This window comes from Amphiprion ocellaris, chromosome 4 (assembly GCF_022539595.1).
Source record: "Amphiprion ocellaris isolate individual 3 ecotype Okinawa chromosome 4, ASM2253959v1, whole genome shotgun sequence".
Classification (NCBI taxonomy): domain Eukaryota; kingdom Metazoa; phylum Chordata; class Actinopteri; family Pomacentridae; genus Amphiprion; species Amphiprion ocellaris.
The window spans coordinates 30,903,114-30,929,244 of NC_072769.1; the positions used below are offsets into that span (position 1 = coordinate 30,903,114).

The window sequence follows — 26,131 nt, forward strand, 5'->3', positions numbered from 1 at the left end:
AGCGTTGACGGTCTGTCACATTTCACGCTGACATCAAGCGAACACTGGGCTCATACACTCACATTCAAACACACTCACACGCAGGGCTCACAATATTATCGACAGATCCGAGTCAGGAGTACAGTCGAGGAGAGCACATTGAAGGTAAGTTGTTGTATTGAATAAAACTACTCCCTTCAGCGAAATTAAACCGGGTTTCGGCCGTAGACTCAGAGGCGGGGTCATTCTTTAAGATCGTGTTAATTTTAGCTGTGGTTCTTTCTTTGTAATTTTAGATTGACCACTTTTTCATCTCTCGCTCTGCGCTTTTTGCCGCTTGCCTCTTTATAGCTGGGGGAAAACACTACCGGCTCACCAGAGAAATCAACCAGAATAAGTTTTCTTTTTAAAAAACTCAAAGCCTGTTTTTGTTTTGTCACTATTAACCTAACATTTTAAAGGGATTCGAGGCGTGGGTGGCTAGCTACGGGATTTTTCTCTGTGTTGGTCGGCAGAGGAGGAGGGGTTGGTATGGCTTGCCAAGCTAGCGAACGACATTACGCAGACTGGCTAAACAAGTTTAAATGTGGTTTAAAGTGAATAAAGTTGCTTTAAACTCAGTTCGGGGTTGGATACGGTTATAAGAAAGCGGTAGGCTGTGCTAGCTAAATTATTCAACTGTTAGAATAAGGGTAATAACGCGGGTTACTACAGTGTGCTATGCGCTCTAATGTTAGCATACCTCCCCCCCGACGTTAGCCTCTCGTGAGCTAGCGAGCTATGGCCGTTTTGCTCGGTTGTTGTGGAGTAAATGTCGCCGGTGAACCGTGGGATAAATCTTGCTATAAAAGGAGAACCGACTTTTAACTTCCGCGCCGCTGTGTTTGGTTTAGAACACAAGATGGTATCTTGACTAGGCAACGTTGTTTAGTTGTCGAGCCAGTTTGGGGAATCACACTGTTTTTAGTAACGTTACTCAGACAAACTTGAGGGAAGTTAACTACAAGCTACACCCAAATTACTGTGCACGTGTTTGTCAAAATAAACAAGGGTGTTGCTGGTTGAAATAGTTTGATTTGGTGTGTGTTTGTGCTTTAGATGGGGGTACCTCACTGCTCAGCTTAAGTCTCCCAACTTTGTGTTTCTGAACAGTCTGTGAAAAGCTTCTTCTGTGAGAGGAAAAAACGCAAGAAAAAAAAGGAGAAACAGAGGAAATAGCCCGAAAGGAAATGCCAATCGCAGCCGCTGGACAGCCAACGACTCAGGAGCCTAGAATTTGCCCCCGGCTGCCCTCCACCCCGGAGACTGTCCCTAAAGGGGCTGATTTATTCGACGAGGCGGGGGCGGCGGAGTCGGCGGAGCGAACAGAGTACGGGGGCGCAGAGGGGGGCAGAGGACTCGGGGGCTATAGTTACAGCCAGAGCGGGGCGAGGGGCTTTGTACAGCCCGGATCTACCAACGGCTCTCCGCCGCAGTCCCCAGCCGCGTCCTCCTCTTTCCTCTTCCATCCCTTTCACCCCCACCAAATGACCATGGAGCCCCCAAGGACTCGATCGCGCTCTCGGTCTGGGTATTACCAGCAGTACGGTGTTGGGAACGGTAATGGAATAACCAGCGGAGGAGTTATGGTACCTAACCACCACCATCACCACCACCACCACCATCAGCAGCAGCAGCAGCTACATCCACAGATGCAGCACGGTGCCGGCTGCTCGCCACTTGGCGCTCACAGCAACCACTCGGAGAACCAGCAGCGAGCCCCGGGAAGTAACGCCTCTCCCGGCATTCAGAGGCTATCCTCGGTTCCCGGAGCGCACCGCATCCCGGCAGCAGGTAAACGTCCACACTTGTCACAGACCGTGTATGTGTTTATGTAGGCTCGAGTCACACATTTTTCAAATACTTTTATTTTCATACAATCTCCGAGTTGAGAGGATGGAGGCGTAATGCATGTTCAGAGGCAAAGTGAGAACTAGGGGACTGCCCTGGGGTTGGCATGACAGTACTGTCTGTGCATGTGTGAACACATTTGATGTAATTAGATGGGGTGTTTTATGTGCTTGCCACTGAGCTGTAGTGTGGATGTGGTGCACAGTTAGCACATACAGTAGGTAAATGAACAACAGCAGTCTGTGGTGTGGACTGGGGAAGCCTCGAGCCAGTTCAGCTGCTGTGCATAGTTAACCAGACTGCATTTCTTAAGGCACTGTGGCATGTCTACCTTTATTCAATTACACAAATATTGATGTAGCTAGGTAACAAGCCTTACAATGTGTACACGCTAATCTTTGTCTAAACTAGGTATCGTCTACTCTTAAAAAAACAAAAACAAAACACTAATGGGTACTTGGAGTAAAAATGGTGGGTAGTTTACCCACAGGGTTGGCTTTGTGGGCGGCAAAGGTGAAGTTCAGGAAATGAGAAAGAAAATTGACACTTATCATATAGGCTATTTCTGTACTGACACAAGCTCATTTTAAGAACGTATTGTGTAGCTTCATGGTTAGATGGCCATATTGTGTATATTTATTAGCACAGCTATATCAGTTCATCTAAATGATAAAATAGTGTTTTGTGTTATAAAGTTTACTGGGGCCCTGTACGGACAGATATACAGCTTGTGTCTGCTGCATGAGCATATTCTGTTGGATAGAGACATTCTTTGCCAGTAAGTACCTGTGTTAATCTATGCTTTGGTGTTTTTGCTTCAGAGCAAAGCAAAACTTATTGAGAGTGTGTGTGGACTGGTGCTGGGTGTAGAATACATGTGAGGGCACTCTCACACAGCGAATGCAGTGTAGTGAACCACATAACACTGAAATAGCACAGCTTGAGTTTCACATTCACTGAGGCTATGGGAAAGCTTTTCTTTCACTAAAACTAATAGCACTCCAAACTGGCTTATCAGGTTAAGAAAATGCTTCTGTATAGATGGTAGCTGTCACCCGGGGAGTGCTGAGGAATATTTCATTAGTGTTAATTTTTTAATAAAAGAAATTGGAAACCTGTGAACAAAAATAGATGCAGATTTGTACCTAGAAGTCCTTGTGTAGAGTGATTTTAAAAAAAATCTCTTTTAAAATTCATTTGAATCACTGACAAAGTATAAGGGTGAAATTAAAAGGGGAATTTAGGTTTGCGTTGCCTAGGGGTGACTAACTACTCATACTATTTCTACATGCAGGGATAATTTAACTCACACTCCATAGATCAACAACCCAGTCATTACTCTCACTAAACAATTCATGCATGACAGATGACGTAGTTAAACGTGGGTTAGCTCAGTCACTACTAGGTATTGTTTCTTCTGGGAACAGAATTCAACTACACAGTCAAATAAAGCTAATTTGTATAAAAAGCTTAAAACAATATTCTACCATGCCAAATCTCACACATAAAGCACAGGAAGTCTGTGGCTTTACTAAAAAACTGACAACTTTAAACAGAAGGTGTCTGCATATGTGTGTACACAAAAAAAAAACAAACCCAACTGAGCAACTGCGTATCGAGACTGGAATTACCTGTCTGGGAGAGTGAGAGTAAGAAAAAAAACAGCTGAACACACATAAACAAACAAAGGCCCCTTCTGGTTTCCCAGCCTGTATTGACTGTCTACGCAACATGTGTTGTATGTCCACCTTTGGAGTGGCTCAAAGAGTTACAGGGAAACCAAGGTCCTCGTTTGCATGTTTGTGTTAAAAAATAAGAAAAGGAAGAACTGAAACAACTGAGCAATTTGTATTATAGTCGTATTTCAATTTGCAAAGTCACACTGCATCACTAAAGAAGCTCTAGTCATAATTAGAGTTGACTGGTCTGCTGTGATCTACGACCTGTACTCTGACATAGTAGTTGGGTTATGACACTTATAGGATAGCTCAAATCAATAGATAGAATGGCTTTATTGTATTTCCATTCAAATTGATTTTGAGCTAGAGGAGGAGGCCTCAGCTAGCCATTCTAGATATTCACTGACTTGTTGTCAAGACTATTTTTAAACCCATAGCAACAAGAAGAACAATCATTTGGAAAGAATACAGGTGGATGTACATTTTTGCACATTTGTATTTTTCTTTCACTTTCTGCTATACTTGTTCAAGTAAGAGAAGTTAAGTCTGACAGTTGCAGAAGTGTAGGCATATTCTTCTTTTAGGAGCTGTAGTAGCACAAAACTAATGCAAGCTGAGTTTTAGTAAAAAAATAAAAATACAGTAGTTGTTTTTATCTTGGAGTGTTACTTACATTGTTAACTTAGCCAGAGGATGCATTGGGACTAATTTATAGCTGAATGTTCTCTTACAAGAATGAAGCAGCTGGCTAGCTGGACTTTTCCCCAACACTACACACCTTTTATTAGACCCTCTTTCCATTCCTAGAATGGGCCTTGCTTGTTGGGAGAGAGTGAGAGGAGGAGAGATACTTAATCTATTCTTCCCATGCTTGTCACCTGCGTTGCGCATGAAAGATAATGATATCCGTACTCTTTAGTCTCTCCTTCTCCTTCCTCTCCTTGTAGTCTGTTGTAATTCTTTTGGTCCCATTTTCCTCCTTGGGGCCTTAGTCTTTAACGCTTGCCACATACTGTCTGTAGTGCACACTTTTTTTGTTATCTGCTTTTGACATTCTATTTCATATATTGTTCAAATGAGTTTGCCTACCAGCTTAGGAAATCCTCATGCGCTATGAGGTACATGTGTTGCAAGCTCATGTCCGCAAAATTGACACTTAGAGCAAAAGAGACACACAGAAAATGTGCTCCAAAAAATGCTTGAAAGTGCTGCCAAATAGGTCCAAATGGATTAAAAACATCCTCTGTAGCAGTTGATATCCTATCCCAGTTCTGACCCACCTCTGTCACAGCCTGTCCTCTGTTAGTCACATTCATTTCTCCCTCCCCTCTGGATCAGTCCACCCTTTCTGTACCCCTCTGGTCCATTTTCTTTGGCCTCCTCCCTCACATTTGTCTAATGGAAGGATCGTTTTAATGGATTGCCCAAAGCAGCGGAGAGGCGGACACTACTGCCACTCTGCCTCTACCCCTCCACTCCACTCCTATCCTCTCCATCCTTCTGTCTGTAACAGAAGTGGAAACATGCACTCTGTTTTTTTTTTTTACTTTCCTTTGTCTTGTCGCCCAGGCAACCCCCTCCAGTTTGAAGAGAAACTCTTTCACTTGGATTGACCAAGTTGCAGGGGTTCCCTGCTCCTCTGTCATTCTAAATAAACAACAAAGCAGTCGCTTTGGTCAGCAAGAGAAGATCTTTGGAATAGTGGAGGGTGACCTTAAATTAGCTCAGAATCTAAGGGAAGGGCTCTGAACTGGTTTTAAAAAAGTACTTCTAAGAGGGAGTGAAAGAGGGAATTCCAGAGGTCACTAAAAGCCTTAAGAAAGGTCAGTAAAAGGAGAGGCAAAAGAGGCCAAGAAGAGTGCAAAAACAGAGCTGGAAAAGCGAGGAGTCTGTTTAAAAAGAAGTCAGTGCAGTTATAGGAGTGCAGCGAGAAAGTGCAGCACAGGAGTTTTAGGAAGGTCAAGCACAGTGAGGGGATGAGGAAGGAAAGGGAGAGATAATTAGGCTGAGGCCAAGGAGTACTAGCAAAAGGAGGATGTGAACAAATTTCATGGAATAGGGCTGACTGTGGAGGAGACATAGCATGTCATTAGTTTTAGAGTAAGCAAAGCACAGAAAGGAAGCATGGCTTTTAGAGAGCAGTTGAGTGTGCAACCTGGGAGGAGGTGTGGATACTGTGACTAGAAAGGGGGAGATCAAAAATTATTAGCTAGGAGCAGATGGCGGCATGGAGAAGGCAGAGGAGATGATTGAAGGCAGGACCGGCAGTGAGTTTGTAAATATAGGTAAAGGTATGTGTCAGAATGGCATGAATGAATGTTGTGAGAAGGAAGGGAGGGAGGTGTTGTTTGCTCCTGCTGTTTTGCATGTTAGCCTTTTGTCCCTGTTGATATAACTGGGCATGTCCAGCGGATGTAGCTTGATTATGTCGTGAGTGCCAATTTGTAGTACCGCTTTCCACTGGATGTAGTTCAAAAGCAGTATGTCTTCAGGCAGCTAGATAGGTGTGGTTTATTTGTATATTTCATTACCTGGTTTTGTAATTTAAAGACTCAATGATTTTCTGGAAGTGTGATATTTTCTATGTCAAAATGAATGCTACAGATAAGACAGGACTGTCTTCAACTTCTTTGCATCCAGAATAAATCCAACTTCAGAGTGACCAGTTCTCATGGGTCATGGATGTCATCACCTTTAGCTTTTCTCTCATTCTTGTATTTTACCCTCCAGCTGCTTCTGTGGCAATTCTATGTCTCAAACGTTTAGCAACCTCAGTGTTGCTTGTCTTTTCAACATAACCCCCTTACTGTGTCCTTCCCTGTTTCCACCTCTTCTTGTGCTTTTTCTGCTTCTGTTTTAAAAGTCACTTAAAAGGCAAATGAGTATATTACTGCAAGTCTGCATAGGTGTTGATTGAGGAAGTAACTAAGTTTGTTTTAGATGTTTTGTAGAGTTACAGTTGTAAGAAAGCACTTTTTTCCCCAAATCTTCCTTGCAACATAATCCATTCCTCTGCGGTCCACACATATGCTAAGTGTGGTTCGATTTGCCAACATATGGCTAAATATGCTACACTCATTGAAGATTCAGGGCTTCACAGCATTGTACATTGGCAAAACAAGGACTGTTTAAATAAACAGTGTATACAGATACTGTGCAGCAGAGAGCAGTAAACATGCTGCAGGGATGTTGGAGAAATGAATGACAAGATTCTGTGAGTGTTTTGGTCCATTTTTCTGCCACCTTGCAAGCCCACAAGGGTTTGAGGGCATTTGAAATTCAGGTTATACGTTTGGATTTTCTTAAATTCTTATTTTGATTGGACTTACCTCCATTGCATTGGACAGAATATAAAGACATTTGTTAATTAATTAATTATTATTTTTTGATTCACTCACGGGAGCTCTGTTTGGACTAGGTGACCCACAGTTTTCAGCATATGAGTTCATCAGGTGCTTTTGGACTTTTAAATCTGATACAAGCTATTGACTAGGAGCTTAGTTGCCAAGCCTTTCCTCGCATATGTGTCAGTGCTGGAGAACGGTCTGGTTACACTCATAATCATTCTGTGAAAGGGGGGAAAACACAGTTGCTTATTTGTATGTCTTTAAATCAATCACAGTTTCTTGGACATCCTTTAGCCCGGAATGCAGGGACGGTACCCCTTAACAAGCCATTCTTCTTGCAGAATCCAGATCACAGTAAAACTTCTATTTTCAACATGCTTTGAAGTTGTTGTTGTTGTTTCCTGGAGCAAAGAGGATTTTGAAAACTGTAACATGTAGATAGCAGAAGGGGAGGTGAATGCCACATGGCTAATACATATATTCAAAGTGTCACATAAGAAAGTGTGTTGATGCGCATTACTTTAAATGGCATCAGTCTTTTTTGTTTTTATGTCCTACCATAGTGGAACATGCTATGCAGGACATACTGTATGTTGTCATTCTAGATCTGTGACTCGATAGACACATTGTTGTGGATGTGGTAACTTAAGAACATCACACGATAGAAACTGTGATCTGACTATATTCTGGTGCACATTTTAATATAAATTTGCACAATTTAAGGGGATACAAATTTTGGAAAAAAAAAAAAGATGATGCTTTAAACACCTTAAGCTAAGAAGTTGTAATTGATACCAGGTATGCAGAAAAGCAAAGACAAATGTACAGCTCTAAAAATCTTTCTTAAGTAATGACCCATTAGATTAATTAAAGAAAACAGATTTTTTTTGTCAACACAATAACTCAGGGACAATACATTGTGAAAACTTTATACTTATAACATAGCCGTTTCGTATGGAGTAGATGATGATTAGTTTTGTGTGCCTTGCTAGAACATTTTCATGTTCATGAGGCAAAACTGATGTTTTTGAAACTTCTGCAGGGATTATTGGTAAAAAAAAAAAAAAGAAAAAAAAGAGAATACCTTTACCATGAGCATACATGCTTTTTTGTCATGGAGATCATCGCGTTGCATAAATCATTCAAAAGCCATTGTTGAATGTCTTAGCTTGGACAGACCTTTTCAGATAGTCTGCATGCATTGGCACCTGTTGAACAAAAGCAATATTATACCCATATGTGGTTGTGTGTGTGTCTTTACTGTGGTATTTCTGTCATCTAAATACAGTGACATTTACTCGTTTTATTATTAGCAGTATGTAGCCATCTGCTTCAGTTACTGCAGTCACACAGCCAAAATGAAAGAAAACTTAATGAGTAATTATAGGATTTTAATTCAGATATTTGACATTTTGTGTAGATATAGTGACATTGATCCTTGACTTATAAATTGTGCGTTAGTTACTTCAAAGACACAGAACAAGTATGTTTCTCTAATGTTTTTCCTATAAGCTCCACTAAATATAGTTTAAGTGAGTTTAAAGCTCAGTTTGTGGCAATAGTGATGAGATTTATGGTGAAAGAGCAGAGAATTAAGATGTCGGTCTCTCCTTTTCTGCCTGTTACTTTCTCTCCCTTAATACTGTCTCTCAGATGGTTTTGGTCTTACATTGGGGGAGAGGGACAAGAGAGAGATTGTGAAGACAGATGGAAGAGTGAGAAAGTGAAAGTAGTGGTTAGCTGTGCGTATTTTGTGTGTCTTCATTAACTTACTTTTCTGCTGACTTTGTATGTGCACATGCTTGTTTACAAGCTCCTTGGGTGGGCTGGGGGCAGGAACAGGACTGTCAGAAAACATGTGCATACAGACAAAATACTGTCACTGTCAAAACATTCTCATGTGCTGAGAAGAAGTTGACAGAAGTGAAAACGAGAGCAAAGGTAGATGGCACACAAATTAAGATGTTTAGATGGAAAATTTCGCTGAAAAATCAACCAATAGGAATGCTCTTGCTGACTAATAAAATATCCTCTATGGAGCTGTAACTAGCGGTGAAACTGGACAGGGCTGACGGTGCATTCAGGCAGGTATTGTCCTTGAGCTGCTAATGCATTTGTGCGTTTGGGGCCTCTGATGGCATGCTTTAAACTACCTTGAAAGGTCTTTTCTAAGTCAAAACTGTCATTTTAAAGGTTATTTTTTTTATATTCGTTTAGGAGCTACCTATGACTAATTCATAATTCTTTGTACTCAGATTTGAGGAGAGCACAGAAAAACTTCCCTGTTGAAAAGAGAGGAATATTTCTAATATCAATATTTGCACATGCATACATACTTTTAAGTGGAGGGGGGATTTAAATATTTTTGAAATAGTCACTTTTACTTGCTCTTTTTTGCTGTAAAAGCCAAACAAATCAGTGATGTTTGTAAAATTAGCTGATATAAATGACATTAGCTTGATGGGGAAGTATTGGGCCATAACGACCTGTTAATATCACGTAGCAAAAGATGCCAAGGTATATATTCTCCATATTAAACAATAGAAAAGGTTCAAAAGAATATGCATAGGGGGTTTCTGGTAAGCTCATAACCATGTGAATTTGTTGACATGCACCCATCTTCAGTTTTCCTTTTCTTCTTCATGTTCTCATTTTGATCAAGTCAGTGCTGCTGCCTATATTCAAAATACCTTTACTTCAAGTATGTTGCAAACACATGCACATGTTTGCAGATTGTGGGATGCAAATTCTCAGACTTGAGAGGAAGTGCAGGATGGAGGGGTAGCCTCAAGGACTTCATCATTAACAACAAAAAAGAAGATAATGAGAAAAATAATGAGAAGGGAGAGGTAGGAGGACAATCATGTGGGAGAGAAGGTAGAATCATTCCCATTTCTATACGCACACTTGCAGTCACACTCTTCTGCCGTAAAGCACATGCGTAGCAGGTAATGGCTGGGCAAGCGCTACATGCCCGCCTATTTTAAGCCTAGATATCAGCTTGTTACTTGACTGCTTTGCACAAGGGTGTGGAGTGTGCTGTGACATGTGTTCAGGAGGCGGGGTGATGTGAGAGGTGCGTATATATGTGTGTGTAGCACATATGTTACATTTGTTATTTTTAAAAATGTTTTTTAAAACTTTCTGTTTTTGCCATGTGAATAGGTACACGTTCTACACAAGTTTATGTGGCTTCAGTGCATTTTCCTGTTTGTCAAGCTGGTGATTTGTTCAGTCACTTGTCATTCATCTTATCTATTCAACCACTCTTTATATTCACCCACTCTCTCCTGTGTTTTTCTGTTTTGACATGAGCAAGGAAGAGGTAGTTTAACGGAGAAAGACTGCAAAAGAGAGGGTGATGGAGATTGTGGACAGAGATGGTACGATAGGGCAAGGAAGGGAAACGTGGATGCTGTGCGATAAAGCTGCAGGGATATATGGGAGAGAGACAGGCCGGCAGATAGGGAAATAGATCGGTGGCTGGGAGGCATGGTGATGAAGTGATGGAGAGTGTGAGGAGGAGGATGTGTAAGGAGGGTGTCTGAGCTGAGTGCAGGGGGGAGGGATGAGAAAGGGAGGGAGAGGTGGAGGAAATGGATAGAAATAGCTGATGCACTCTGAGGCTTACAGAAAATCAATAGCAGTCAAGAGGGGAAGCCACAACCCCCACCCTGCTCCCTCTCTCTGGCTGTTCTCTCACCCTCCACTGCTCTCTCCCTCCAGTCGTTTCCTTATGTTTTTTCCCTCCACTCCATGTCTGGTCCCATCTCCCTTTCCTCCTCAGTGCTCTCACCCTTTCATGTGCATCTCCAGGCCTGTCCTCTTCTTCTGTACCTCCACTTTGCCCTTTTCTTGTCACCCACATTTCTCTCCTTCACACTCCCTCTTCATCCTCTCCTCCGCATCACCGTTATGCTGGTTTTCCAGCGCAAACAACTGAAGTCAATGGCAATTATCTGCAGCCATTGGGGTGGTGTGGTTGAGTGTGAAAATTGGATGGTTTTATGTGGTCTGCAAACTGTTCACTCTGAACATAGTCACTGAACCTGGCTTGGATGGCAGACATTCTTTTCTTATGTTTGTATAACACGTATTGAAGTGAACTTTTTAGGAAATATTTAGTTAAATAAATATTTAGATTTTGTGCTGTGTCTTTCAAAGTCGAGAGTTGGATTGTAGTGTGTCATTTCTGTGCTTCTACAGTAAGTCCTGTTATTTCATATTGCATGCTTTTTATGACAGAAAAGAGACTGAAATGTTTTAATTAAAAAATATTAATTCCTATTCTTGAGGCAGACTGTTGATCTGATTATTCCTACACTAATTGCAGTATGGCATTATGTAGTCATACAAAAAGCACCAGATTTCTCATTACCTTTGACTATATCCTGATCACACAACCACACCCCTGTCTGTAAGCTGTTCACTAAAGGAACTTTCAGACAGTTTTAGGACAGCCTGAACCTCTGAGCTGTTTTCAGGGGGGAAAAATGCCTACTTCAGGTTACTTCTTTTACCCCAGAAAGCTGCTGTGTGGGGCTTGATGCGGACGGGTTAAACTCAGAGAGGACAACAACCATTTTTCTGCTCGCTAATATCCTCCTCAAGTAGTAAGAACCTCTTCTCTAACATCGCCATTAACAACATAAAATTGACCATATAACCTCAGTTGTAGTGTTTTCTACATGCTCAACAAATTGAAGTTACCCCCAGTAGTTACTATTTGTCATTGTTTTGGCACTCTGAGTTAACGTCGCTGCTGAAGCTAAAAGTTCTATGTTGCAATGGAAACAGAAAGACTGGAAGTCCAGTCATGGGGTTCCCATAAACATTCACACCACCTTGCACATGAGTTCCTGCAGTGGAAAACCACCATATGATGGATGCTGTTTCATCCCAACTTTAAGTTTACAAAGTTGCAAGTTAGCGGCCTGATGTTGTCAAAGCAATTTTTCTGCATTTACACAGCTTCACAGCTTGTTTGTTTTCTCCACCATGATTAAGACTTCTTTTACACGAAAAATGAAAATCTATTTTTAAGACACGAATTAAACTTGTAGTCCAAATTTAATTTGTGGTTTATCGTAAATGTGCTTCGATTATATGCAGTTTATTTCTAATTGATTATTATTAGTTTTTAATCAATATAATCATTCCAGATTCTTCCCTCCAGTCATCCTCATGCTTTTTTTTCCACTACTTTTCCACCTGTGTTTACTACATGCTGTGTGTGTTTGTGTATTATTTGTGTGCTTAAGTTGTCTGTATCTTCCTGATTGTGGTCTGTACTAAGCTATCGGTCGCAGTGTATTCGTGCTGACAGTCCTGTTCTGGTTCTTGTCTTCAAGTCTCTTGAGCTGTGCTGCTGTCTCCAGGTCCAGCTGTCACTTTTCTCCCGTATACTGTAGGCTACACAAGCAACACTACATATACTGTACATGTCAACAATGACCCTGTCGCAGCAGGAGGAACGCGACTAAGACACTGTTGTTACACAGAATACCTCACTGCTAATGAAGTTTGTACATGTTAAAAATCTTTCATATTACTGTAGTTCAAATGTCACATTATTAATAAAATCTTCCGCATCAGTATTGTTTAAACACAATGTAATTCACATTGTAATTCATGTTGTAACACCACCATCTTTCCTTGAGGCCCCTAACTGCAAAATCTAAATTATGTTCAGTCTGTTAGTCCAACAGTGGGCATGATGTCATTGAAACATTTTAAACCCGTTCTGAAGCTTCTGTATTGGGCTCTATAGAGTGACTTGGACTGAATGACTCGTCTCTGACTCAATTTACAAGATTCTGACAATGTGCAAGTGAGACCACATTCAGGGAGGGAGCTGGATTTTTGCCTATTGTGATCAGTGAATGAGTGTCATACAGAAGAGTGCCGTGCAGCCAGTGAGTCCCATGAATGCTTCACAGGTACTCCGTCCCAACTCATCTCAGTGGAAATAGCCTTTTAGTCGTTTTTTTAAACTACACTACATAAACTTTACTTACCTCACCCTTTTCTATCCATTTATGTTGCTTGCTCTAGGGATTGGAGTATGAGAGGAAAGGCTTTTTAAGGATTGAGGAATTCAGTTGTGAAAACCTCACTCTGTCTGCCTCTTCTTTCTCTCCCCTCTCTTTTCTTTGTTGTCAGTCATAGCTTTACTTCAAAGAAGGAGGCTGTGAGCAGGAAGAATCCCACAAACAAACAGCCGATAGGTGAAAAATTCTCTTTTAAAAGCCTTTTTTTGCATATATTCCCTTCCAGTTTAGCTTTCTTCATCTCCATTGTAAAGATAGCCTTGTCTGGAGTGCCCTTGGGAGTACTTACCCTTGGTATGTATACCACTGCCACCATCTGTGGTGAGGACGTCCCCAACCAAAGACGTCCCCATGACAAAGGGATAACAAAAGCCAGAATAAATAGAAAGACAATAAAAAGATGAAAGGATTGTGGAAAAACAAAAGAGTAAAAGTCTTAGCTGTGATGCAAGCAGCGGTATCATCAGAAAGCTTATCTAATCCAGGATTACTGTGTTTATTTTTTTGTGTGTGCATATGTGTGTGTGTGTGCGCGCACCAACATCTACCAGCTCCGATCTGAGACAAGAGGGCAACATATGTGTTTCAGTCACTTTTGTGGTCCCTTCTCACAAACATGTTGTCATTGTTTTTTTGCTGTTGAGTATTAAATCCAAGTTGCGTTAGAACAATAACAACAAAAAGATTAAATGCATTGTACGTAGATAAACAGGGGTCTCCAGCACATTGACTGGGTATTATGGTACTATCAGTTTCCAACAAAGGTATTGGCAACATGTTTTGTTCATTGTATTGTAAAACACTATACTATACAATACAAGTTGCACATACTTGTGAAATACATTCAAAACCACCTCTTAATATTGGAAAGCCTAGAAAAATACTTTGACTGATGTTATACTTAAAGAAAGACAGTGTTTTCAGTGGCATATTTTAAATGCTGAAGGAACTCAAGGCCATTGTGCTCAAATAGCAACTCCAAGTCAGCTCTGGATGCCACATTTTATTTTGGAATCTCAAGAAAATGAAGAGTTGCTCTCTTTATGGATCACACATATACACAGTAATGAATAAATTCAATAGTTTCCTAAAGTCAGATTTTTTTAAGGCATGTTATGTCTGACCTGTTCTGCTCTTTCCTTCCATGTGCAGGAGCCTCTGGTGGGTCCTACCACTGGCACCCAGACCATGCCTATGGAGAGGAGAGTGATAAGGTAAGCCACACAAACTTCTAAATACCAGCAATAGCAACATTTTTCTGTCCCTTTCTGCAGTGATGGGCCTGAAGCTTCAGTTTTGTGAAGTGCTTAATGTCGTTGACTATGTCACACTCTGTGGCTGTTAACCATGTTTTGAAATACTTATACTTATACATGGTATGTCACTATTTATACATTATACAAGTTTAAAGTGACTGCAGCAACGAAGGCTTGTGGCAACTCTACCGTACAGGCCTAGAGAAATGTACTTTGCATGTTTGTTATTTAAGAAGAATCTTTATAGATAGTTGCACTGGCATTGCTCCAATCCATTTTTGCTTATTTTAATGTGATGGAAAGGGCAAAGTAGGAGCAGACTGTTCCTTTCAATAAACAGTTGATGGCCAGTTGTGTAAACTTTCTGTTTACAGCCAGTTGCTGGATGATGCATTCAGTATTTACAGTACATTCACTAAACATATAGTTTTCCTTTTTGCCTTAAGGGTTGATATTATTTTTTAGAAACTGTACACTTACATTTAAAAGGATGGTACATAGTATGTTTATGTTTAACATAGTGTTACTAGTCATTTCAGTAATGGAGTATACAAGTGTACTTCAGTCAATGATAGTCCTTATCACAAGTGAAGGTCTGTGCTAAAAGCAAGCCAATGAAGTGAAAAACAGTGAAAAAGGAGAAGAGGGGAGGCAGGATGCTGAGAAAGGTGTTGCAGAAAGCTTGGAGGGAGAGAGGGAAGGGAGGGAGGGAGGCGAGGCCAAAAACAGGGAGGGGGTATTGCTAATGATTTCACCTCCAGCTGTGGAACTTGGTTGGAGTGAGAGAAGCAAAAGGAGGGGAATGGGTAAGGGAGGGGAAGGAAGGGAGGAACAGTGGCAGAGGAAACAAAATGGGCTTTGAAATCTTGTTGATGGAAAGAAAATAAGTGGGGGAGGGAGAAGTGTTTGAGTGTTAGTGGAAGCATGTCTGCAAATATTAATGAATCTGTTAAAGCAAATGACCGTGTTTGCTGTGTGTACCTTCATGAACAAAATCTAGAGCTGGAAAAAGAAACCTGTTCTCAGTTGTATTTCTTAGATGTGTATTTGCATGCTGTACGTGGGCCTCTTTTATTATTTTGGTTGTTAGCATTGACATCAAAGAAACAACAGCTGTTGGCCAGAGTTACTGTGTGTGTGAGTAGATGCATGCATACCCCAAATGTGGACACAGTGAAATAGAATGTGGAAGGGTGTGTCTGTACTTCTGCCTCAGGATATCTGTCCAGTCTGGTCTGTGCACACACTGAATGTGGACATAGTGAGAAGGAATGGGAGGATGTGTGTGCGGTCTCCACGCTGTGAGCGCTGCAGAATATGCTTCAATATCAGCCATAGAGCATAATGCTGGGAGTCACTGTGCCTATTTTTTTGCCTGCGTGTGTTGGCTATTTCAAAAAATATATTTTATAGCGTTTGTCTAAAGCCGTATGGACCAGGCATGTATATGTTCACACCAAGCATTCTGTTGAAACATACGGCTATGGTATGGGGTATTGCTTGAGGACACATACACTCCTTTGTCTGACAATGCTCCCCTCCCACTAACGTGGGTAGACAGGCCCATCAAACTTTCATACCAATGTGCAATAGTCTGCATGTGTTAAGACCAACTGTATGTGTTTGTCCTCCTGAAGAACCTATCTTGTCCCGTCAGATTTCAAGCCAAGGTCTCAGACAGGGCAGACGGACAAGAGGAAAAAGAGAGGGTGCAAGGGGAACTATAGATGGGTTTAGCTTATCTGATGGAAGGAAAAGGGGGGATGGGAAGAGGTTGTTGAGGAGGGTGGGGAGAGTGTGGTGGAGATGGTGGAAGAGGCTGGCTTAGATATGAAAATGGGCACAGTAGATGTCCCTAGGGTTTTAGGGTTGGGGTGAGGCTGGTAGAGAGGTTGTGGGGTGTTGGGTCGGAAGAGAGAGGCTCATTGTCGAGAGAAATCTTAAGGGGTGGGGGTGGATCGCTGGTGCCCTCCATCCAATGCTGTAATGGGCATAAAGTAGACAGTGTGTGTTTTCTCACATATTGGTTTTGATAAAATACATTGCTCTTCTCATTTTTTTAAAAACACACTGACACATTTGCACACTTAATCTTGTCTGTGTGTGACTTGATAATCAACTTTCATCAAGTGGTGTTTTTAATTTCCCAAAAAAGAAATTTTGTTATGACTTCATACACACACACACACATATGTATGTGTACACACACATAACAGAGGTGAATCCAACAAGGTACGTTTGTCTTTAATCTTGTTTAAGTAGCCTTTGAGAGCTCTTACTTGGCCCCTCACCTTGAATACTTGTCTGGCAATATTCTTTTAAAAGACATATAAGCTAAGGAGGACTCATCCTATTCATAGTCTACTCTTAAAGGCTTTCTTGTCCTTCGTCTTTGATATTTAGGGTCGGTTAAGTCAAACTCATTAGCATAGCATGGGTACTTTTTGTACTTTAAATTGTGTTCAAATATCGTTGTTTGACAAAAGAGTTTTCATATTACAAAGTTTTGTTTTTTTTTTCCAAATTAAATCAGTGGCAACCTTGAATATCAGATTTGTTTAACCAAGTGAGTAAAGATTGTGACTCTTAAAAATAAGATTTTAACATAAAACATGCAGTCATTTAAATGCACCATGTAATATCAAGTATTTTTTGAGCGATATGTTTTTTTCAAGGCCTATACGGATTATTTGTGACCAATGTACATTTTCAGTCATAATGAAAATCTTGGTGTCAAAATTTAGAGTAACACAAACTCCAACACATAACTTTGTAGAAATGCCTTTGTTTAATATATGTTTATCATATTTTTAATAAAAAAAATTCATCATTTGTTCGTCAGTGTTGATAGTCTATTACAGCTGTGGGAGAGATATTGCCAAAGTCCCAGAGTGATTACAGATAGTAGCACATTTTTAAACTGATTTATTTTAATGGGTATCAGACAAAACAATACAATACCTGCAATTGGAAAAAGGATGAATATTCAATGAGCTAACTGACTATGCTGATAATTGGTTAACTCCTGATATCCACTTCTACCTGTCAAAGAAAATCAAAGACAATCAGTCAAACAATTAGAAGGCCAAATGTGGCAAGTTTGTTGATACTACACTCATCTTGGATTCACATGTTCAGGTCTGTGGTGATTTACATAGCATCTAAAAAAAGACATACTCAACATTGTGGTGTCTAAACCTCACTACTACTCATATTTGTTCTGTCATTCAGGACCATGTGGGCTTTGAAGCTTTCACTGGGCTACAGCTTTGCTAATCTTACACTCTTGCTCCAATTCACTTCTATTTCTTCCTCTTTTCCAGTTCTCTCCTATCATTCAGTTCACTCTGGTCAAGACTAAATGAAGTCATTGTTATTGTTTATCTTTTCCATAAACTGGTCAAGCTCAGGTCACATCCAGTACTTGGAGCGAGCCATTAGTGTACTGTCTCTTTTGGCCCTACAGTCAAAATACATTTTGTTCTGGTTTTTGTTAAAACAGTAGAGCTTGCCTTTAAAGAGCTTCAGAAGGTATTGTTCTTTATAGGCTGTAGAACTCAAACAGTGGCAGCTGCCCATGTGTGAATGTGAATTTGCGCATGTCTGCAGGCGTTTCCATAACTGTGTGTGTGTGTGCATGTGTGTGTTTCTGCAGTCTGCTCTCCAGCTGTTTCCTGTTAGCTATCACACTGCTCTCAAGGTTGCTGAGCTGTGGATGTGTATGTCTGTGTGTGTGTGCTAAAAAGTCACAGCCGCTGAGTCATTTTTATCACACTTTAACAATGTGTCTCTCCCACGAAGAGGGGAGGTGGAAGCAGGGATCAAGTAAGTAGAAGGGGGGGAAAGTGTTGAGATGGGGCAATGTGTGTGTGGTATCTCTTAAAGAACCTGTGTTCTTGAGAGCACAGCGAAGTTCCTCGTAAGGGGGAATGACTAAGAACTGACACATGGGCGTGTGTGTGTGTTCTTGCCTCACCAAGAGCCAAGTGTGAGAGTCACTGTTTGACAGTAAGTGAAATGAGTCACAAATGAGTCGATAGGATTGAATCGGTATATGATAACTCCTGAGTCAGTCTAAACCTGAGCTGAGTACATGTTCAGCTATCTCACTGCTTTTGCGTGCATCTCTGAATTTTTTATTTTTTGACTCTACGAGAAAGTATTTGTCAAGTTATCCAGTTGAGGGTGTGTACTTGTAATACGCACATGGGCTTGTGAGTGCTTGCCTTGTGTTTGCATTTCCTCGAGCCAAGAGGAAGTGACTTTGAACCCTCAGGGCCTCTGAGTGCTGGTGGTGTAATGCGCTCTCTTTCACAAACACATGCACACAAACACATATGAGCACACACACTGGATCATACAGGAAATGCCATGAGTCACAAAAGGAGCGTAGTGTCTATGCAATAGCATGTCTTATAGGCCCAGGGACTGTATAGTGAAATTGGTTTATTTGACATGAATGCTATTGGTCACTAACTGCAATACCCATCTGCCCTATCCATCTCCTCCATTTTCCACCCCTCCCTCTGCAGAGTGAGGAAAGCCCCAGTCCAAAGCGCCAAAGGCTGTCCAGTCAGTCCGTGTTGGAACAGCTAACTTCATCTGCCCCCCCACCATCCACCCCTTCTCCCCCCATCCGCCCCTGGGAGTCAGGACCCCAAAGTCGGAGACAGCCTCACCCCCACACACACTACCACCAGGAGCGTTGCCTCACTCCTGCTCGGCACAGACGCAGGTAAGGTTTTTCTTGATTTCTGCATTTCCACTGTGACAAGTTACCCCAGGGTGCCGACTTTAAAACTGTCCTTCTTCTAACTTGCAGCCCACCAGCAAGGCGTCAGCGTGGCCGTCTCTCCAGACCGTCCCGTCACTTGCCTTCCAATCACCACCCCTACACCCCAGGCCCCGCTCCTCGCCTTTCACCCACAGAGCTCCAGGATGAAAACTACCACCACAACCCACATCCCTCCACACACCAGACATACCCAACGCACACCCCCAGTACTTATGGCCAGCCTCCCACTGCTGGTGGCGGAGGGGCAGTTTCAGAGGAGCCCCGAGCCTTCCATCCCCCCACTTTGTCGCCACGGCTACTGCACCCGGCTGCCCACCACCACCACCATCATCATCAGCAACAGCATCATGCATCACAGCAGCAGCAAGGAGCCATGGTTATGGACCTGCATGAACAGGTTAGTCTTCAAATATTTAAAATTTTTGTGTAGGAGTCATTGAAGGTGTGTATGAGGCTGTGTTAACTGTGGTATGGTTTCTCCCCAGTTGCAGCAGGGCAGTGTACCGGTTTCCTACACAGTGACCCCAGTTCCTCCTCATGGTCTCGCAGCGCCTTTGTGTAGCGGTCAGCATCTCCCCCCCACCTGCTCGTCACAACAACAGGTCCCTGCCTGCAGTGTGGTCTTCAGCACTGGACAACACTACCACCCGGTGAGAGGAATATAGCAGTGTGCACTTTTGTCGGAGTGTGTGGGTTTGTTTGTGAGTCAAAAGTATACTTTGTGCTGTACAGTCTCTACCATAGCTCACCAAAGAAAAAGACAAGTGTACATGAGGAAAGTTGTTACAAATTGTAGCAGCATTTTTTCCTGTTTGAAGATGCTTGTTAGTTTTTCCAGTTGTGGCTGCCACCTTGTGGCAAGACTATGCACATTACAGTTACCGCAGAAAGAAAACATACAACTAAAACTTCTCTCTCTTGTCTTTTCTCTCTTTTTTGCTCTTTTGCCCTTTTCCAGATGCTACAGGCATGTTCAATGCAACACTTGCCAGTGCCCTATGCCTTCCCCTCACTGCTGTCCAGTGATCCTCAGTTCCTGCTTCCCCCTCCGCCTCACCTTTCTCACCACCCACCTCATCTCCCCACACCCGGACAGTTCCTGCCTTTCCAGACACAACAGCCGCGATCGGTATGTAAACCATTACATTTTTTCCCCTAACTATAATATATTATTTTGCATTCTTGCATTATTTTGTACCTTAAAGTAATTTCAAGCATTGGAAAGCTAGTAATTTTTGAAAGTTGCAGCTTATTGTAGTTTTATGAAGCCAAAGAAAACTGTGCCAGTTCTGATATGATAATATGGGTATGCCTGCTGACCTTAAATGATATTTGCAGTGAATTCACTTTATATACAAAGGGTATACTTAGATAAATTCAGAAGACAAAAACACTGGATTTAAAAAAAAAAAAAGGTACAATACTATCTTACCATACAGTTTTTAGCCTCTTTAGGGTTCTCCGGTCAACGAGGTGTCATGCCTATTTGTCTAATTAAAGTTACAGAGAAATTGGGGAAGTTATAGAGTAAATTACTTCTGTTTTTCTGTTTAGTTGATACATATTACAACACATAACAGCAATTTATTTTTTTCTCATTTTCAATGCCACATTACATTAACTGGTGCCAAGAAACCCAACAGCAACTAGCTTTGGCCCATCATAACACTTGTTATGCTGTTGTCGTTAAATTTCAGCCATTACAGAGGATCGAAAATGAGGTTGAGCTTCTGGGAGAGCAGCTTTCAGTGGGTGGAGGCTTCAGCTATGCCCACCATCACCATCACCACCATCACCCCCAGCCTCCCTCCACCCTGCCGCCCTCTACGCCACTCCAATTCCTTTCACACCATGACCCCCTGTCACAGGAGCTTTTTACAGTGGTGGGTACATTAATCAAATTGTGTATTTGTTTGGATTATTATGTAGGATTGTTAAAACATGGGGATTTTACCCTGAGTGTAATAAATTAGCTCTCTTCTGTCTTTCACAGCCCTATCCACACTTTATGCCTCGTCGATTCACAAGCCGGCGTTTCCGTTCTCAGCAGGCTATACCGCCATCTCCCTACCACCCCAGCTTCCTGCCTTATTTCTTGTAAGTGTTTTTTCAGTTCGTCAGGTTCATGTTCGAACCATACATGCGAATTTGACCTCGAAGTGGGGATAAAAATGTGCTAAGCTTTTTATTGTCAACCACCTTGCAGGTCAATGCTTCCTGTGCCCCCAAATGTGGCCCCTGCTATCAGTCTAGAGCTGGATGTGGATGATGGAGAGGTGGAGAACTATGAGGTAGGACACACCTCTGCCACAGCATTCAACCAACAGTGCTATCACATGATGCATGGTCTTTGGAAGAGAGCCCAGTTTTCAAACTGCTGGTAATTCTGTGATGATTTTTTCTAAACGTTCTCTCTCTGTGTGGAACCCTCAGGCCCTGTTGAACCTCGCAGAACGTCTAGGAGAGGCTAAGCCGCGAGGTCTAACGAAGGCAGATATAGAACAGCTTCCGTCATACAGGTTCAACCCCAACAACCATCAGTCTGAACAAACACTGTGAGTAGCGTGATGCATTTGTCTTATGGGTTGCTGCAGGTGTTTGGGATGATTCAAAATGTTACTGCAAGACAGTGTTAAAAAGCTTCCATCCTTTGTCTTACAGGTGTGTGGTATGTATGTGTGACTTTGAGTCTCGCCAACTCCTGAGGGTATTACCCTGTAATCACGAGTTCCATGCCAAATGTGTAGACAAGTGGCTTAAGGTGAGGAAAGACATTATTTTGCTTAGGTAACAGAAAATGTATTACCTTTTTACTGTATTAAGCTTGATCCTATGAGAACATGGCACAACAAATTTATTTTTTTATGTCTTGGCATTCTCTGATTGCTGCAGTCATTATTATTTTCACTTTAACTCTTTATTTTTTCTTTCTTCCAGGCCAACCGGACGTGTCCTATCTGTCGAGCCGATGCCTCTGAGGTCCAGCGGGACTCTGAGTGACCTCATGTCAACACTCACAATCCCTGACTTCCTTTTGGATGCACCAACCAATCAGTGAACTTCTATACCTTTTATCATACGCCTCGGCTTGCACAGTCTGCCGCATAACTGGGACCATTGCTCCTCAATTCTTTACTGTTCATCCCGCAGACACCGAACAGTAATTCTCACCTGGAATTAGCATTTAACAGTGTGGAGACTTTCTGCTGACTCGTTTTCACTTTATCTCTGGACTTCACAGGCCTTCTGTTTTGGACTAATTATGCCCTACTACTCTGCCTTCTGTTGATGGTTACTGCTCACTATGAATGGCCTTGGAAATATACACAGTGTCATGTGCAGGTGGACATATATGTTTGTATTTTTTTAATGACATGAGCCCTTCCAAATGGATCCGCTCAGTCTTCTTGGTGAATAAGAGAAGAAAAAGGCTTATTTGAAAAAGTTCTGTGTTGCTGTACTAACAGACATTTAGAGAAAACTGGCAGTCCAAAGATTCTGATAATTTTGTTATTGTTCTGGTTATAATTAAGCATTCACATCATGGCGTGCGGAGACTGTCCTTTTCATTAGACTCATTATAATTTTGAACAGAATGAGTCACTTTAATTTCTTCTTTGTGTATTCTTGCATTCCTCAGCATCAGAGCAGCCTGTATGGGGTGAGACAAAGTTACTGTAAACTGTGTGTCAAAGAATGAACTACTTTGGAACAGTGAAAAAAAATATACACTTTATTTTCTCTGAATGTGTGTGCGTGTGTGCCAGTGTGTGGATGTGAGTTACTCCTTCTGTGGTATTTATGCAGTTCATGTGTTACAGTCCTGTTCATTTCCAATATTTTTTTTCCACTCCAAATTGATTTATCCCCATCGGGTAACTTCAGACCATTACAGCAAGAATCAAAGTTAAAAATGAAAGTTTAGGAGCAGGAACAATGCTTTTCTGTCGATTTTGTTTAAAGCAAATATTATTAATATGCTTTACATTTCTGTCTCCATCACTGTGTTTGCCCATCTACATTGTTCTTGTCTGAAAAGGTTTAGGGTTTTTGAAAGACATTTGTGATACAGTATTCCCAAAAATAAAGAAAACTGATCTGGGTCATTCATCACCATCTCTACATATCCACTAAGCTTTCTCCAGTTGTATTATGTAAAGTTAGATTTTACAGAACTATGGAGATTCATTCAAACAACAAAACTTTTGTCCATGCTCAGTTAGCTAGTTTTCCTTTGGGAATAAGATTTTTGAAAATGTGACTGTATCTGTCGTGGTACCTTCTGTAAGTGTTGGCAGATAACACACATTTTCTCCATCACTGACAGGAAACAAGTTTGAAGAGGCTTATAAGGTCACGGCTAAATCTACTGTTTCACTGGTGGATTTGACACTTCAGCACTTTAATATTTAGATTTGAGACCTACATGCTTTTTTCATTCTGATCAAACCACTGATACAATTTTCACAGAGTGTGTGTGTGAGAACAGACGTGAATGCATTAAAAACTTATATTTTCTTCAGTATCCCAACATGTCAACCCTTTTATATTCTCATATTTCTAAACGTTTTTGGTCTGCGTATGTTACTAATGCATCTCCACTGTAAAGCCGTATGTCAGCATGTCATAATGTAACTCAAATAAGTTCACCTCAAGCACACATAAGACTTTCAAATGTAATTTATCACTATTTATCACGACTGGTATTTTATGTGTAGACGACTACCTAACGCAGGCCACATCCAGTAGAGACTGCAAAAACAGAAGTGTGTTGTGGAAAGTTCAGCCAGGCACCTGCAGTGTCTTACATCTGAGATGCCTTCTGTACAACTTCATTTTTTTCCAAGTATCTCCTGACTGTCATCACATCAGACCAATATATTTGTTCAAACCAGATTTTTACTTTTCAGAAAATGCAAAGTGCATCAATATCTGGGAAGAACATCACTTTATAAAACTCTTCTTCAGTGTTGTCAGTGTATAAAATTATGTATTAGCCATGGGAATCAATGGAAATGATATTTCCTGTCATCGTTTCTTTTTCTTAGGGGTCATATTTGTGACTGTATGCATCCATTTCGTGTCTTAGGATTGTTTTGTGTTGGACAGTTTTGTTTTTTTTTGTTGTTGTTGCTTGGTACACTAGCAATTACCTCAGTCCCACTATTTATGTCTTTTCAGAAAATGGTGCAAACCAGTATGATTCGTGCTTATCAATTCATTTTGCTAAACTTTTCCATGCAAGTCGCTGGGTTGTTTGAATATTTTTCCTTCAAACTCTATGAAACTCTATAATTAAAATGGTGTCATAGTAGTTTCATTATGTATTTTATTTGTAACCAAAATCATTTGAAGGCCTGTTATGATGATAATGAAATTTTTAACAAACATTTGTACATTTTGTATGAGAGTTACTTCTAGTAATACTTTATTAAGTAGTGCAATGATTTTTTAATCCCTTACCCTGTCTTTTGGATTTCAAAAGCTGGTTCAATAATAAATGTATAACATCCTCTTCTAAAACATTGTACGTTCCAGTTATTCTTTCGTCAACCAAGGATCTCCCATCTGTGTCTTAGAAATCGTCTTCTCTAATGACGAACTCGGACGCAAAAGTGAAGCGTTTACAGGTTCCACCTCTTGGTGGCAGTGTAGGTCTGTTATCCACAAGGCCCTGGTTTAAATGCTAAAGTTTTATTTATTTACTTTGTGCCAAAATCACTTCTCAGGTCAGCCTGCTCAAGAGATGATAATACCTTCCTCAGTTTGGCAAACAGTAGTTTTTGTAGAAATAAATTTCATCAAATGTCTTTTAAAATGTTGGGACCTCATGTTTATCCACAAAGTGCACTACCGGTGGGCAGGCTGATCTCAAACTATTCAGTGATTTTAAAAAAAAAACCAGATTGTTTAATTGAAGAGACTCATACAAGTCATTATGTTATTTATCAAGGCAGATTGATCATCTAAAAATTTTGTATTTCTTACCAGACCATTCCTACTTCCAAAGATAAAAGAAAAGATGTGAAGTTTCATTTAATAATAAATACATAAATTAATATTTAATGAGATAACAGTTTGCTTCTTTGCAAAAATCTATCATTTTATGTGATTGTTAATATCCGCAATTTGGTTGTTGAGTTCTTAAGTGGACGATATTTTATGTATATTTATATTATACATAAAATAAAGTATCCTTTACTTTTATGTATAACAGTACTAATGCCTAATTTCATAATTAAACTGTTCATACTTTGATTGCAACATAAATGTTAGATAATAGATGTTTCCTTCTTTGTAGTAGTAATAGTAGTAGTTAGTAGTTGTAGTAGTGATAGTTGTAGTAGTGGTAGTAGTAGTAGTAGTAGTTTAAAATTTCCCCTCCTCAACTAGGGTCCTACTTTTGACAGATAATAATCTACTTTCCTGCCGGTTAGCTAATACGTCACAGTATTACTGGTTAAACAGCACCACCGAGTGGACAGTTTTAGTTGTTGCTTTTAAGGTGAATAAATCCTTTAGTAATTTAAGCCTAAATTATAAAAGATAGGCCAACAAGACACCTGCCATTATAACCAAAGCTTTAGTTTGATGTACACATTTAAAGATCATATCGAAGCCTGAATATGACTTTTCTTTGTTCCATTGTTACCTTTGCTTGACATTGTCACATTTGCACAGTAACAATTTATCATGTAAGCCTTTGTTTTTGCTAATTATAGAGCAATAAACTTGGTTTGTACCTTTGTTTTTCCTATTACGTCAATATCATCAGCAATTTAAAGCCTTATCTATGTTGGTGTTCGATTATTTTCGTGCTACTGTCTTGAAGGTGTTGCTGATGGTATGATTTTGGACATCACTCTGTCACACCCTGACAAAACCCACACTGAAATAACACTCAGAAAGCTGCTTTTACTGACTACCTTGTGAGTTCTGTTACATGAGCTTAAGCATTTTATACGTTTTGCATTTAAAAGCTTGCTGATTGGATAGTGCAAAGAATATGCTTGCAGTTTTCAACTTGAACATCTTACCATTCTTGTGATGTGTAGTTACTGTGTTACCTCTATTACATTACAGTAATGTAACTAAAGCTCCTAAAGGGTTTTACTGACACTTTATCCTTCAGTCT

General features: G+C 40.7%; 1 protein-coding gene across 1 annotated transcript; it reads left to right on the forward strand.

The window, feature by feature from the left end:
- On the forward strand, positions 1-24,519 carry rnf38 (ring finger protein 38). Its single transcript, XM_023282586.3, has 13 exons — positions 1-144; positions 1,132-1,812; positions 14,098-14,159; positions 18,734-18,936; positions 19,024-19,393; positions 19,482-19,646; positions 19,955-20,125; positions 20,694-20,879; positions 20,990-21,093; positions 21,203-21,287; positions 21,430-21,551; positions 21,658-21,757; positions 21,934-24,519. The coding sequence occupies exons 2-13, from the start codon at positions 1,209-1,211 to the stop codon at positions 21,994-21,996; spliced, it is 2,235 nt and encodes a 744-aa protein (XP_023138354.2). The 5' UTR covers positions 1-144; positions 1,132-1,208; the 3' UTR covers positions 21,997-24,519.
- Positions 24,520-26,131: the final 1,612 nt, after the last annotated feature.